Source organism: Serinus canaria, chromosome 11 (genome assembly GCF_022539315.1).
Source record: "Serinus canaria isolate serCan28SL12 chromosome 11, serCan2020, whole genome shotgun sequence".
NCBI classification, from domain to species: domain Eukaryota; kingdom Metazoa; phylum Chordata; class Aves; order Passeriformes; family Fringillidae; genus Serinus; species Serinus canaria.
The window spans coordinates 13,757,664-13,770,710 of NC_066325.1; the positions used below are offsets into that span (position 1 = coordinate 13,757,664).

The window sequence follows — 13,047 nt, forward strand, 5'->3', positions numbered from 1 at the left end:
TGCCATGTGAGCAGGGAGGAAGGGGGCTGGCAGAGGCAGGCACCCCCAGGCCGATCCTTCCATTGGCCATGGGGTTTTTCCTATAAGGGACAGTTTTTGCTGTGATGGCTATGAGAGAGCATTATGGCAGAGGGATATCTCCAATGGGACAAAACCTGGGACCACTGAGCTGAACCTGCTCCATTCCTCCCCGGGAGAAGCCCTGGCATGGCCCCCCACCTGCCTACAAAGGCAATCAAAACACATATGGGGACACAAAGGCTGTGACCTTGAAGATGTGCTTGCCCAGGAGGACTTTGTGGGAGAACTCGCTCATCTCCAGCTCCACCTCCAGCGTGGCTGGCCCCGCCACGGGGCTGGTGAGCAGCAGCTCTCCCGTGTGCCGGTCCGAGCGCCGCACGGCGAAGACGCCGCGGCCCTGCCCGCCCGCGATGGTGAAGCGCAGGCTGTCCCCCACTGAGTGTGTGGTGGACATCCTGAACAGGACACGGGGCACGGTGCGGTTGGCCTGGAGCGGCAGGTAGTGGAAGGAGATGGAGCTGGCAGCCAGCTGGCAGGCTCGGCTGTCCATGGGGCAGGGGTTCCGCTCGCACTGGCTGCCAGGAGAGAAGGGTGCCACTGCTCAATGCCGTGGTTTGGCTCTCAGCATAGCCACATATCTCCTCACAGAGAAAAGCAAGGCAATCTTCCCAATAATGTTTCTGGGATTCACAATTTCTGAGCCTCAGAGAATGATCAAAACAATTCTTATCTCTTTTGCTGCATCTGTGTTTGTGCAAAAGTAGAATGCAGTATGGAGATTGTTTACCCAAAGTGATGGTGTTTGGTTTCCTTGGCCTATCAGGGCCAAGTGCGTGTGTGTTGTGGGACTGTCGGCTGACAGCCACAAGATTCAGTGCAGTAGAGTGCGGTGGAGTGCTTAGCAGATGCAGTTTAGATATAAAGTAATATAATGTAATATAATATATAATAATATAGTATAATAAAGTAATTAATTAGCTTCCTGATAAGATGGAGTCTGATGCATCATTCTCTCCCCTCATTGGGGGCAAAAATATTCACTATACTCAGGGTGCTGCCCTCATCCTTACACACAAGCCCAGCCCATGCCACAGGCAGCATCTCCAGCCCTGCTGTCGGTCCTGTGGCACAGCAACCCAAGACAGCCACATCCAGGTGTGCCCATCATCGGATCTCTGCCTCATTGCTGTGTCTGCCAGGCAAATGCCGTGGCTTGCAGGGGCACAGCTCTGGGTGACACTTTGAGGCTGGGACTGGGATGGAGCCAGATGTGCCTCCTGAAGAGAAATCTGTCAGGATCAGGGATGCTTCTCTATTTGGTTGGCAGAAAGCAGTTTAATCTCAAGAGTGGGATGTCTGGGAGTGCTGGAAGGCAGCTGATGGCAACACATGGATGTGCAGCAGAGGAAAATCAGCATCAATCCCCCCAGGCTGGAACTCTGAGAGGGGCCAGGATCCTGGATAAAGCCACCACATATGGGGGTGCTCCCACCTGCACCCCCAGCTTCCCAAGACCACCAGGGAACATGCCAAGTGCACCTGAACACCCCATGTGGCAATTGGCTACCACTGTTGACTGCTACTCTCCCTGCTGGCCCTGGGTGACACAAAACAGCCCCCTGCTCACAACAGGACCCATCATCCTGGGACAGGGTACGACACAGTCCGACATGCACAGTAGGGTACTCACAAGGCAGAGGTCTTGACATAGCTGGTGTTGTGGCGCGGCGGGGGGCACTTGGGGCGCACGCAGCGGTGGCCCCCGAAGGTGTTGATGCAGAGGTCGCCCTGGCTGCAGTTGTGCTGCTTCCCAGCGCACTCATTCACGTCTGTGGTGGTGACACAGGGTGAGTGGGGCTGTCCCCACTGCACCCCTCTTCCCATGGCCATGGCAGGCTCCCTGCCCTGCACCCTGGGTTCTTACCCTCACAGGCATTGCGGTCAGCATGGAGCAGATACCCAGGGGGGCAGAGACAGCGGTAGGAGCCTGGGAGGTTGAGGCAGTCATGGAGGCAAATCTGTGTCTGGGGGCTGGACTGGTAGAGCTGGCATTCATCCACATCTAAGTGGACAAAGTGGGGAATGGTCAGAGGTCCCATTGGCACCAAGCCTTTGTTTCCCACCCTCCATCATCTCATCATCTTCACCCCCTTTTACCTTGGCACACGCCACCAGGTTGCAGCTGGAAGCCGGTGTCACAGCTGCAGCGCCGGGAGCCCGAGCGGCCCTCGGCACAGCGGGGCTGGCGGCTGAAGGAGGTGTTGCTCAGTGTCACCCAGTCTGCAGGGGGACAGCAGGTGTCATGCTGGAGCATGGGGAGATGGTGGTGGCCAAGGTACCGGGGCTGCCAGGGAAGGGGGAGACAGGCACAGCAAGGCCAGGTACTGTCCCCAAGAGAATCCCCATCCTCTGCAGCCCAAATCCAGGCACCTACAGGAGTAGATGGGACTCTGGCAGTTGGGGCCTGACCAGCCTGGGGGGCAGAGGCACGTGTAGCTCTGGTTGCCATCCACACAGGTCCCGCTGTTAGCACACGGGTTGCTGGAGCAGTCATCAATACCTAGGGAGAAGGAGCTTGTGAGCATCAGCTGGAGAGGTGCATCCTTGCCCGACCCCAGTGCCCATTGCTGCAGCCTCTGAGCAGAGTAATGAAACCCCACAGCTCAGGGTGGCAGAGGAGGCCATAGGGAGGACGGAGCCCATGGCACCCCAACCCTGCTCCACTTCACTTCTGCAGAAGGGTTGGGTGCCACTCCATGTACGGTTGTGCCGGCAGGCACGTGTCTCTGAGCCCACTAGCCGGAAGCCGGTGTCGCAGATGAAGTGAACCTCGTGGCCCACCCGCAGGGTCCGGCCCAGCATCCGTCCATTCAGGGGCACTGCCAGCTGCGGGCAGATCTCTGTGGACAGACAGATATGGGTGGGGATGGGCACTGCCAGCCTGGAGCCAACTCCAGCCTGACAGGGAGATGGGGGTCCCTTGCCCAGGCTGTGCGGGGCCAGGGGTCAGAGCTGGCCCTGTGAGGATGTCACCCATGGCGGTGACCAGCCAGGATTACCATTGCGTTTGGTGGCCGGTCTCTGGAGGTGGCTCTGGAGGATGGAGAGCTGGTGCCGGAGCCCACGGGTGCCCTGCAGGTGGGCAGCCTCCTGTGCCACTAACAGCTTCTGCATCTGCCGCACTACGCTGAGTGCCTGCTGCCGGTTCAGGCACTCCTGGGGGATCATGGACACACCTCAGTCATCTGCTGGGTTCCCCTGCCACCCTGCCACAGCCCGGGAGGACCCTTCCAAGCAGGCAGCATCTTTGGGGTTGGTTTGGATGTCCTGCCCTGGACAGAGCCCCTTCCCACCCTGGCTGGGGTCTGACCCTGGCTCTGTGTCTGCTCCAGCCTCAGCCTCCACCTCCCAGTCCTGCTCTAGCACTTGGATGCTGTGGAGAAGCTGCATGCCCTGAGTGCATTTAACATCATTTCACTGCTGCAGGGGAAAAGCCCCATGACCATCCCCCTGGCCCCAGCAGCTCCACAGGTGCTGTGGCTGTGCCATACCCCCTACTGCGGGCTGGTGTTGGGGTGCTGGGGTGTGAGAGGTGGGTGCTGAGCAGCCCAGAGAGGGAGGTCTGCTGGGGGGCTGGAGGGGAGAGAATGCAGGTCCTTACCTGGGAGCTGCCGAGGGGCAGCTGAAGAATGCCCAGGGCCAGCCAGACTGGCAGTGGGGTGAGGAGCATCACGCTGGGGCTGACTACAGGGGCAAGACGCTGACGGTCCGTTTCTGCTCGCAGCTGCGCTCCTGCACTCACAGGGATTTATTCGCAGCCTGTGCCCATGTGTTTGTTGGTTTTTCCCCTGCCTGAGGCTGAGCTGTAGGAAAGTTTCCCCTTGGCACTGGCTCTAACCTCTCCCTTCCCTTCCGTTCCTTTCCCTCTCTGCACATCAGAGGCTTTGGGGCCTTTCATGTCCCAGGGCCAGCAGATATCGGGGCCAGGCGGTGGCTGTCACAGCACTTACGGTGGTACCAGCGGTGCCGGGCTCACCACACGGCCAGTCCTGGCTCTGGGGCTCCCCGGCACGCAGAGATGCAGGATGAGGCTAATCCCATGCAATAGCTAAGCCTGGGAAAGTCTCCTGGGAGAAAAGATGACTTTGAGGTCTGTGCGGGGGTTCTGCTCACCAGTGGGGCTGGGGCTGCTGGGAAGGGTAGCCCAGGAATGCTGCGGACTCGCTGGACTCAGCACAGCTTTGCTGGGGCGAGCTCAGCCCTGGCTGGAGTTCAGAGGGGAACCCCAAGGTGCTGCTGCAGCCTGGAGCTGAGGTGCAGTTGGTGTTTCAGTCCACATTAACATAAAGGTTAGGGTTAATGTTAGAGCCAGCATTAGGGCTAGGGATGAGGTTAGGATTAGGGTTAGGATTAGAGTTGGGGGTAGGGTTGGGGTTAGGATTAGAGTTGCGGTTAGCATTAATGTTAGGTTTGGAGTTAGCCTTAAGTTTATTGTTTTGATTAGCATTAAGTTATTGTTAGGGCTAAAGTTAGATTTTTTGTTAGGGTTAACGTTATTCTTAGGATCAGTGCCAAGGATTAAGATCCATATTAGCTGGAGGGATTGTATGAGAATCAGGGTTGGCATTATCATTAGTGCCAAGGTTCAGGCCAGGGTCAGGTTTAGACTCAGCCTGAGGGAACTGAAGCATTTACAGCTGGGTTTATGCTGACACCCAGCTCAGCCCTGACAGCTGGTGCGTAGGATGCTCCCAGTCCCTCCTGCCTGTGGCATTTCAGAATCCTGAGCAAGGATGTCTGAAGCCCTCACCTCTGCCCTGTGCCAGGGGAGCACCTGACATGGGTTCTGCAAAGCCCTGTGCTGGGGCAGAGCTCTCGTGGTTCTGTTGAGCCCCCTGAGTAGCCAGGGCCATGGGACCCCTGCTTGATCCAGGTGCCCACCAAGACACGGCCCCCTTGGGCCCAGCACCTCTCCCGCCGCTGGCCCCTGGCTCTCACATCCTCCCACCCTGTAACCACGCTGCCCAGCTCTCTGTAGCGGGTATTTGGCTTCGTGCCTGCACGGTGTGTGTTACCTCCCCGGCATGTTTAATTCATGGGGCAGGAGGAAGGCTGGCAGCAGGGCCCCCCTTGCTGCCCCAGCCCCTTGGCTTCCAGTCTCCCAGTGTCCCAAAGTGGGTGCCGGTTGTGACCCCTGCTCCTGTTGCCTTCACAGCCCGACCCGGGCTTGGCGGAGGGGCTGGGACAGAGCACAGAGGGCTGACCCCGCTGTGGGACATCCCAGCGGGGCTGCAGCCCGGGGCCCTGGGAGTTGTCTGCCACATTCGCTCCAGCGAGCAACTGTTTTGACAGAGCCATTACTCACCCGTCAAGCTTTTGTTCCCGCTGCCCAGCGGTGCCTGTCTGGAGTCCTGAATAGGATCAAATCCTGCAACCAGACACACACACGCACGCAGGAGCGCGCAGCCGAGCTCGCCCCAAAGCCGGGGCTGCTGCGGGGCAGCTCGGCTCTCCCCAGCCCTCCCTCCGGAGATTGGGGGTCTGCTCCCCCCATCGTGGGACCTACATGAAGCTCTTGGTCCTGCTGGTTTGCAGCCTCCTGGTGTGGAGGGTGCATGAGACGAGATCGGATGCTCCAGAAAAGTTGTCCCCGTTGGCTCCAGGAGGTAACTGGTGGAGGGGCTGCCTCTCCGGCAGCAGGGCTGGGAGGCAGCTGGTTTGGGGGATGAGTACAGCCTGAGCACCGTCCCCTTGGGCCAGACCAGATGTGTGGGGGACTGGGTGGGTGATGGGCACCCAGGGGTGGCCTTGGGGTCTTAGTGGGTGATAGGGGCTGAGGATGGAATGGGGCTGGAAGAAGGGGCATGGACTTGGTGATGGGATGGAGTTGGGGGGCTCTGGGGCTGGTGTTGCAATGGAACTAGGGGGCTCTGGGGCTGGGAATGGTATGGAGCCTGTTATGGAATGGGGCTGGGGGTCCTGCAGCTGGTGATGGGGGCTAGTGATGGGTCCTGCCCAGTGGGGTCTGGATTCTGGCAGGACAGAGGCGGTGGGGCAGAGGGAGTACATTCCTGGCAGTCTCAGCCCACCCGTGCGAGACGGGGGCCCAGTGGGCTGCTCCCCCTCATCCCCTTGCCCCTTTTGTGCTCCCAGCCTAAAAGCTCTTTCTTCTCTCCCCTCAAGTCTCCATGGAGACCCGGGTGCCTTCCCGGTATCCCCGGCTGTGGTTGGACCCTTCAGGGAGAATTCCCACGGCCTCCTGAAGGGTCCGGCCACAGCCAGGGATATGGGGAGGGCGCTTGTACCTCTCAGCCCCCTTGCTCCCTTCCCTATCCACTGCTGTCCCCCCCAGCTCTCAGCACGAAGGAGACCTTCCTGGTGCTCTCACTGCACAACAAGTTGAGGAGCAAAGTGCAGCCCCCTGCTGCCAACATGCAGAAGCTGGTGAGCCCCCTTGCAGGTCCCGTGTCCCCCACTTCTGATGTCACATCCACCTTCCTGCCCATGCCCTGGGAGTGGGCAGCCCATGGGTGACACAAAGTGGTTTGCTAACATGCTAATGAAGCAGAAGCACTGGCTGGTGTGGGGCCCCTGGGGAAGAGCATATCACTGCCAATCCAGGGCACACTAAAAACAGGGCTGATCTGTTGTGGTGCCTTTTGGTGACCCCATGTCTCTCTGATCCTTCCTAATCACCCCAGGACACAGCCGGGCTCTTTGGAGTCCTGTGTGGGGTTCCCCATTCCCCATGAAGGCCCTTGATATTCCCCGACCACCTCACCTGAACACACCAAAGGCAGGGCTGGTCCCGAGGTGTGTCTCTCATGTCCTATGGTGGCCCTCAATATCCATCCATCACTCCCCAGCTGCCCACACCAGGGGCAGGACAGGTCCCTTGCAGCATCACCCATTTGTTGAGCCTCTGATGTCCCCCAGTCACCTCCCGGCCTGACCATCTTGGTGGTCCCCACACCCCCCGGGGCTGTTCCTTGGGTGGCTCATGCCCATCTCGCAGGAGTGGAGCGAGGAGCTGGGGCGGCGGGCGGGGGCACGGGCAGCCAGCTGCCTGCAGGGCCCCGCTCCACCGCCAGCGCCACAGCTGGGCTGGAGCGAGCTGCTGCTGCCGGCGGGCACGGGTGGCTTCGGGGCCGTGCTGGAGCTCTGGTTCGCCGAGGGACAGCGCTATGACTACAGGACGGGGCGCTGCGCCGGCAACGCCACCTGCCGCCACTACACCCAGGTGGGCACGAGGGGCACGGGGGGGCTGCTGGGGACCAGAGCCCAGTGACAAACGCTCTCCCACAGCTGGTGTGGGCCACAGCGGGGCAGCTGGGCTGCGGCCGGCACCGCTGCCCCGGCCCCCACGGCCCCAGCGAGGCCTTCGCGTGCGCCTACTCGCCGGGGTAAGGGCTGCGGGTGGGGCGGGGGCGTGGTGGGTGTGCCGGAGGGGGCGGGGTTTGTTGTGAATGGGCGGGGCTTATAGGTGTGGGTGGGGTCTCAACCAAGGTGGGGCATGGGTTGACCTATGGGATGTGTGGCAGGGGAGGGGGAGCTTGTTCCAGTGGTGGGTGGGGCTGTGCACTGAGGTGGGTGGGGCTGGGTGATGTGGGTGGGGCTGGAAATGCAAATAGGGCCTTCTCTTAGAAGACGGAGGGTTTGGATGTTCTGGGCGGGGTTGTGTGCTGAAGTGAACGGGGCTGAGTGCTGTGGACAGGACCGAGTGCTGGAAGCGAGTGGGGCTGGGGAACGAAGGCGGGGCGGTGAGTTAGAAATGGGTGCGGCTTTGCGAGGTGGGTGCGGGCTTGACCCAGAAAGGAGTGTGGCTTGCCCGGGTGGGTGGAGCATTTCCCTCCAGCTGTCTTTGGGGCCAGGGGCAACTGGGAGGTGGCCGGGATGCCCATCCTGCCCTACAAGCAGGGACCCTGGTGCTCCCTCTGCACCGCTAGCCTCTCTGGCTGCTTCAAGTCCTGGGACCACAGCGGCGGGCTCTGTGGTGAGTTCCCCCCGTCCGCATGGCCTCTGCATGACCCTGGAGATGCTGCCTCCACCCCTGATGCCCCACTGTCACTCTGGTGTTTCCAGAGGTGCCCAGGAACCCCTGTCGCATGAGCTGCAGGAACAGTGGGCGCCTCGACATGAGCAGCTGCCAGTGCACCTGTCCCCCCGGCTACACGGGCAAGTACTGCCAAGGTAAGAGGGCACCGTGCAGCCTTCAGAGGCTTGTGCATGGCTGCTGCAGGGCATGCGGGTGCAGGGTTGGTGCAGGGCATGCATGGGCACAGCCCATGCTGTGGACAGCACGGGGGGCTAATGCAGTGCTGTGCCCACAGTGAGGTGCAGCGGGCAGTGCCTCCACGGGAGGTTCAGGAAGGAGGAGTGCTCCTGCCTCTGCGACGCGGGCTACGGAGGAGCTGAGTGCGGCAGTGAGTCTGCGCCCCCTGCACTGCTGTGATCCACAGGCAGGGCACCCCACAGCGGGGCAAAGGGTCCTCCGTGGGCCCATCTCTGCTGGCACAAGGACCCACCTGCTCCTGCCTGCGTCCCCAGCAAAGATCCATTTCCCCTTCCATGCCTGTGATGTGCGGATAGACAGCGACTGCTTCATGGTGTCCCCTGAAGCCGACACCTACTATGGAGCCAAAATTAAATGCCAGGTGAACTCCTGGGGTGCTTCGAGCATCTCTGGGCAGCTGAAAAGTGCCACCCATGCTTGCAGTGCCTCTGAGCATCTCGCCTCTGCTTGGAGCGGTGCTGGGCCATGCAGGTGGGGCAGACTCACTCCCTTTCCCACAGGAGAAAGGAGCAATGCTGGCCCAAATAAGAAACCAGAAGGTTCAGGACATTCTGGCTTTCTACCTCAGCCGCTTGGAGATGGGTAACAGGGTGACAGACACCGATTTTGAGACTGGAAACTTCTGGATTGGTGAGAGACAGCAGCGGGCAGGGTGCAGAGTGCCTGGGGTGCTGGCAGACATGCCAACCCAGGACTTGCCCCCCCAGGTCTCACCTACAAGACATCCAAGGCTTCCTTCCGCTGGGATGTGGGTGAGCCATCCTCGTTCACCAGCTTCGCTTTCGGGCAGCCAGACAACCAGGGGTAAGTGGATCTAGGGGACACCAAACTCTGCATGGTGTCACTGCTGGCTGGCTTCAGCACCATCCTGGTGGGACACAGGTTCGGGAACTGTGTGGAGATGCAAGCATCAGCTGCCTTCAACTGGAACGACCAGCGCTGCAAGACCCGAAACCGGTACATCTGCCAGTTCGGTGAGTGGGCAGCTGGGAGCCCTCCTGGGCATGCTGGGCCATGGAGGTGCCAGTCCCCAGCTCTGCTGTGTTTCTGCCTTGTTGCCAGCCCTGCCCAGACCTCTGTCTCTCTTGGGGTGGGAGTCACTGACTCTTACACACTTCATTGCAGCCCAGGAACACATCGCCCTGTGGCAGCGGGACCCCTGAGCTGGCAGCCCTGGGAACTTGCCAGCGCTGGCTGCTGTGCTGAACCTGGGGCTCAGGAGGAGCCTGGTGCTGTGCAAAGCCCGGGCCATGGCTCAGGAGGATCTCTGCACAGCTCACTTGTGCAGGGAATGAGGGGCTGAGGGGACCCATGGCACTGGGACCTGGCAAGAAGGGGTGTGCTGTATGTTAGCATCCCTGACACAGCATCTTCTTCTGCCCCTCACCTTCCTTGGTCACTATCACTCTGCAACACCCTTGGAAGGAGACATCCCTTGCAACAGCCAGGTACAAAGGCATCCTCCTCCAAAATTGGCAGCTGGGCTGTGTCTGGACTGTGGTCTCAGTGTTACGAGGGGCCAAGGGGGCTCTTTGGGAGTGCAGACCTTGGCATAGCTCAGGACCAGGCTCAGCTCTGAGCCATTCTCCTGACCTGGGTGAGAATGCCCCAGCCTGGTGGGTTTCTCACCATCACCTGGTCCTTCATCATCTGCCTGGTCATTAATAAAGATCCTCAAGAAGAGCAATTTGTCTCATTTTCTTCCCCTAAGCCCACCAGACTCTCCTTAGCCACAGTCCACATCCTGCCTGCACTGGATGGAACCTCCAGTTTCATCTCTGGAGTGGGTTCTGGGGTTGCTGGAGCCAAAGCCAGCCTTGGCTGAACTCATCTTCAGCATGTGGGGTTGCCTTGGAGAGATGGTCCTAACCAAGAGCTACTTCTGCCAGCCCTAGGATAGCCCCAAGTCACAGCACCCCGTGTGGTGGGTGCAAGCCTGTGCCCCCAGCACTGGTGGCTGTCAGTGGGTGCTTTTAGAGGTGATGTGCCACTGCTCTCCTCCTGTCATAACAGCCCATCCAGTGCTGGGCTGGGAATTAAAATAGCTTCATCCAAGGCGTTTCATGGCCTGTTGGTTGTGCCCTGTCTCAGCCGAGGGAAGGCACCGTCCACATCGATGGGCAGTGCCTGGAGCCCCTGGAGCAAACTGGGCAAACCAGTGTGGCCCGTGACCCCCCCGCCTGGCAGTGGTAGCACCAGGCGGCAGTGCTCGGTCAGGTGCGGGGTGCAGAGAGCGGGGCTGGAGCGAGGCCATGACGCTCTTCGGCAACGGGGACACAGGCTGGAGATGTGAGTACCGGCCGGATCCAGCCCTCCACCCTCCCCGAGCGCCCCTTTCCCCACAGGATAGGCTGTCCTCTTACACCCCTTCCCCGGGAGATGCTCACCTGGCACTGGGATGCTCAACTGGTTTTCCATAGGCTGTTCTCAGTCAGGCATTGCATCTGCAGCCAGCAGGACTCTAGTAAGAGCTTTATGAGGGCCCCTGGCCTGCACCCAAAGAGTCCTGGTCACCCCTGTGCTCCCCAGTGTCACGTTTCAGTTCCATGTCCCTCATTTCTCAGTCGTCCTTCTCTCACTGATAGAATTTGTTCTGTATTTCTAATTTGCTCTAATTTGGTAAAAGAGTGTATTGTATTGGAAAGTAAAATAATTTGTATTTCTTTTCTCTGGTTATTTGACTCCAATGCAGTTTTTAACTGTCTGAAGTGCAGAGTTTTGTACCCCATTTTATGTGCTGCCAGATACAACCCCCAGCTCTGAGTGCCTTCTTGGATGCTGCCTTTCCTACAGCTCAACCCAGAGCCACGAGTGCAGCTCTGCCTTGTATCCCAATGGAAAATACCCAGAATATTCTCTACCAGCCCACCATGATGCAGCTTGGCAGACAAGACCACCTGCTCCACTCCATCCCCAGGAATAATCAGATTGCAAGGAAGCACCCAGCTCCCCCTGAACTCCTCAAGGACAGTGGGAGCAGATGGGGTGACCCCAATTGTAGAAGCACATCCTTCCACATCTGCCCATGGCTGGCAGAGGTCCCAGGAGGGCCATGCAGGCAGAAGACTCACCAGAAAAAATACGATTTATTATTCAGAAATAACTAACAAAACACAACTCTGCCACCCTGAAGCACTGCCTGGGCAAGAAGTCCAAGGGATGCACAGTCCATGCCATGACGTGGTTCCTGCCTGGTGCTGCCTGCACAGATGGATATGGTGGGGAGCTTGGAGTGAGGGTTTCAGCCTAGTGCTGTGACCACCCTGGGTGGAGATGTGGGATCCCAGAGTGCCAGCAATTGCTTGGAGGGAGGTCTTGGGAAGGCTCTGGCTGCTGAGACAGTATGGAGGTTGTTCTTGGGGGGCTTCAGCAGTGTGCAAGGCAGTTTGGGTCCTGTGGTGCCAGCTGAGAATGGTCTCCTGCAACACGAGGGCTCCTTGGGTGCACTCAGGGGTGCTCGGGCAGTGCGTGGGGAGTGCAGATTCCCGTGTCCTTGGGCACAGTTCTTGGGCCTCCAGCTGTGTAGGCAACATGAGGGGTGTCCAGCAGTGCAAAGGTTGACTCATCCAGTCTCCAGCAGCATCAGGCACGGATCAGGCTGGGTCTGGGGGATCACCAGCAGTTACAGTTAAACTTAATAAACTTTTAAGATTCTAAAAGTAAACTTATTTTAATCCCCAACAGTGAGGCGTGGATCAGTCAGGCTCCAGGGGTCTCCGGCAGCATTGAAAGCAGCTTGGGCGGGCTCTGGGAGATGCCCCATCCTCACGCAGGTCTCACGGGCACTCAGGCACTGGTGGCGGCGGCAGCGGCGGTGGCAGCGGCGGCGGCATCGCGGCGCTGAGTGGCCCGCAGCAGGCTCTGCCGCAGCACCGGGTACTGCCGGTGGCAGCCATCGAGGCCGAGACGCAGGGCTTGCGCCCAGTCCTCGGGCGGGCCGCCCCGGCCGCCGCCCAGCACGGCCGACACCTGGTTGAGGGCGGGCAGCAGGGCCAGCGTGAGGCGAGCGGCGGCGCGGCGCTCCTCGGCCTCGGCGGGCTGCAGCATCCATGAGGCGGCGGGCGCGGACGGCCGGCACAGCGCGCAGCCCACAGCAAGGTCGTACATCTCCACGCCCGCGTCCGCCAGCGCCAGGGCGGCGGCGCTGACGGCGGCGGCCAGCGCCGAGCCCCCGTCCTGCAGCAGCAGCGCGCTGACGGCCAGGCGGGCCCGCGGGTAGCGGCCCAGCCGCACCGCCGGCTCCAGCGCCTCCCGCAGCGCCGCCGCCGCCTCTCGCTCCGCCTCCCGCTCGGCCGCCGCGCCCGGCCGGCCCCGCGCCCCTCGTCCCGCGAACGGCGCCCGGCGGAACTCGCAGATCAGCCGGCCCGGGCCGGGCTCGGCCGCCTCCCGCGGGCCCCAGGCGGCGCAGAGGACCTTGGTGCCGCTGCCCAGCTCCACGTAGGCCGAGCCCTGCGCCTGGCTCAGCAGCCCGGCCCGCGCGAACAGCGGCCGCAGGGCACAGGGATCCCGCGGCGCCGCCCCCGCGCCCTCCTCGTCCTCCTCATCCTCGGCCGTGGTCGCTGCCCATAGCGCCGGCGGCTGCGACTCCTCCGGGCCGCGCAGGCGGCGGTGATCCAGCGGCATGTTCGGCAGGACCCCGTGAGAGGGCGGTGACGGGGCGGGCCCGAGCAGGAGGCGGGCACAAGCTGTGACTGGCAGCGGGATCCCAGCCCACTCCATCCCGTCCCATCCCG

The 13,047-nt window shown here is 60.8% G+C and overlaps 3 protein-coding genes across 3 annotated transcripts; 1 reads left to right on the top strand and 2 right to left on the bottom strand.

Annotated features, from left to right (window-relative positions):
• Window positions 1-235: 235 nt before the first annotated feature.
• On the bottom strand, window positions 236-3,751 carry LOC103816838 (fibulin-7-like). Its single transcript, XM_050978985.1, has 8 exons — window positions 3,683-3,751; window positions 3,081-3,237; window positions 2,751-2,921; window positions 2,456-2,581; window positions 2,179-2,301; window positions 1,946-2,083; window positions 1,712-1,850; window positions 236-596 (listed from the first exon to the last, which is right to left on the bottom strand). Exons 1-8 carry the CDS (start codon window positions 3,749-3,751, stop codon window positions 236-238), a joined length of 1,284 nt encoding a protein of 427 aa, XP_050834942.1.
• A 1,836-nt stretch (window positions 3,752-5,587) lies between these two features.
• LOC103816839 (C-type lectin domain family 18 member A-like) lies at window positions 5,588-9,987 on the top strand. The gene is made up of 12 exons (XM_050978858.1): window positions 5,588-5,687; window positions 6,374-6,465; window positions 7,037-7,261; window positions 7,327-7,424; window positions 7,893-8,014; window positions 8,104-8,211; window positions 8,352-8,444; window positions 8,569-8,675; window positions 8,815-8,944; window positions 9,022-9,118; window positions 9,197-9,288; window positions 9,440-9,987. Exons 1-12 carry the CDS (start codon window positions 5,588-5,590, stop codon window positions 9,475-9,477), a joined length of 1,302 nt encoding a protein of 433 aa, XP_050834815.1. The 3' UTR covers window positions 9,478-9,987.
• Window positions 9,988-11,381: 1,394 nt separating this feature from the next.
• Window positions 11,382-13,033, bottom strand: EXOSC6 (exosome component 6). Its single transcript, XM_030227499.2, has one exon. It carries the CDS (start codon window positions 13,031-13,033, stop codon window positions 12,101-12,103), a length of 933 nt encoding a protein of 310 aa, XP_030083359.1. The 3' UTR covers window positions 11,382-12,100.
• Between the last annotated feature and the right edge of the window lie 14 nt (window positions 13,034-13,047).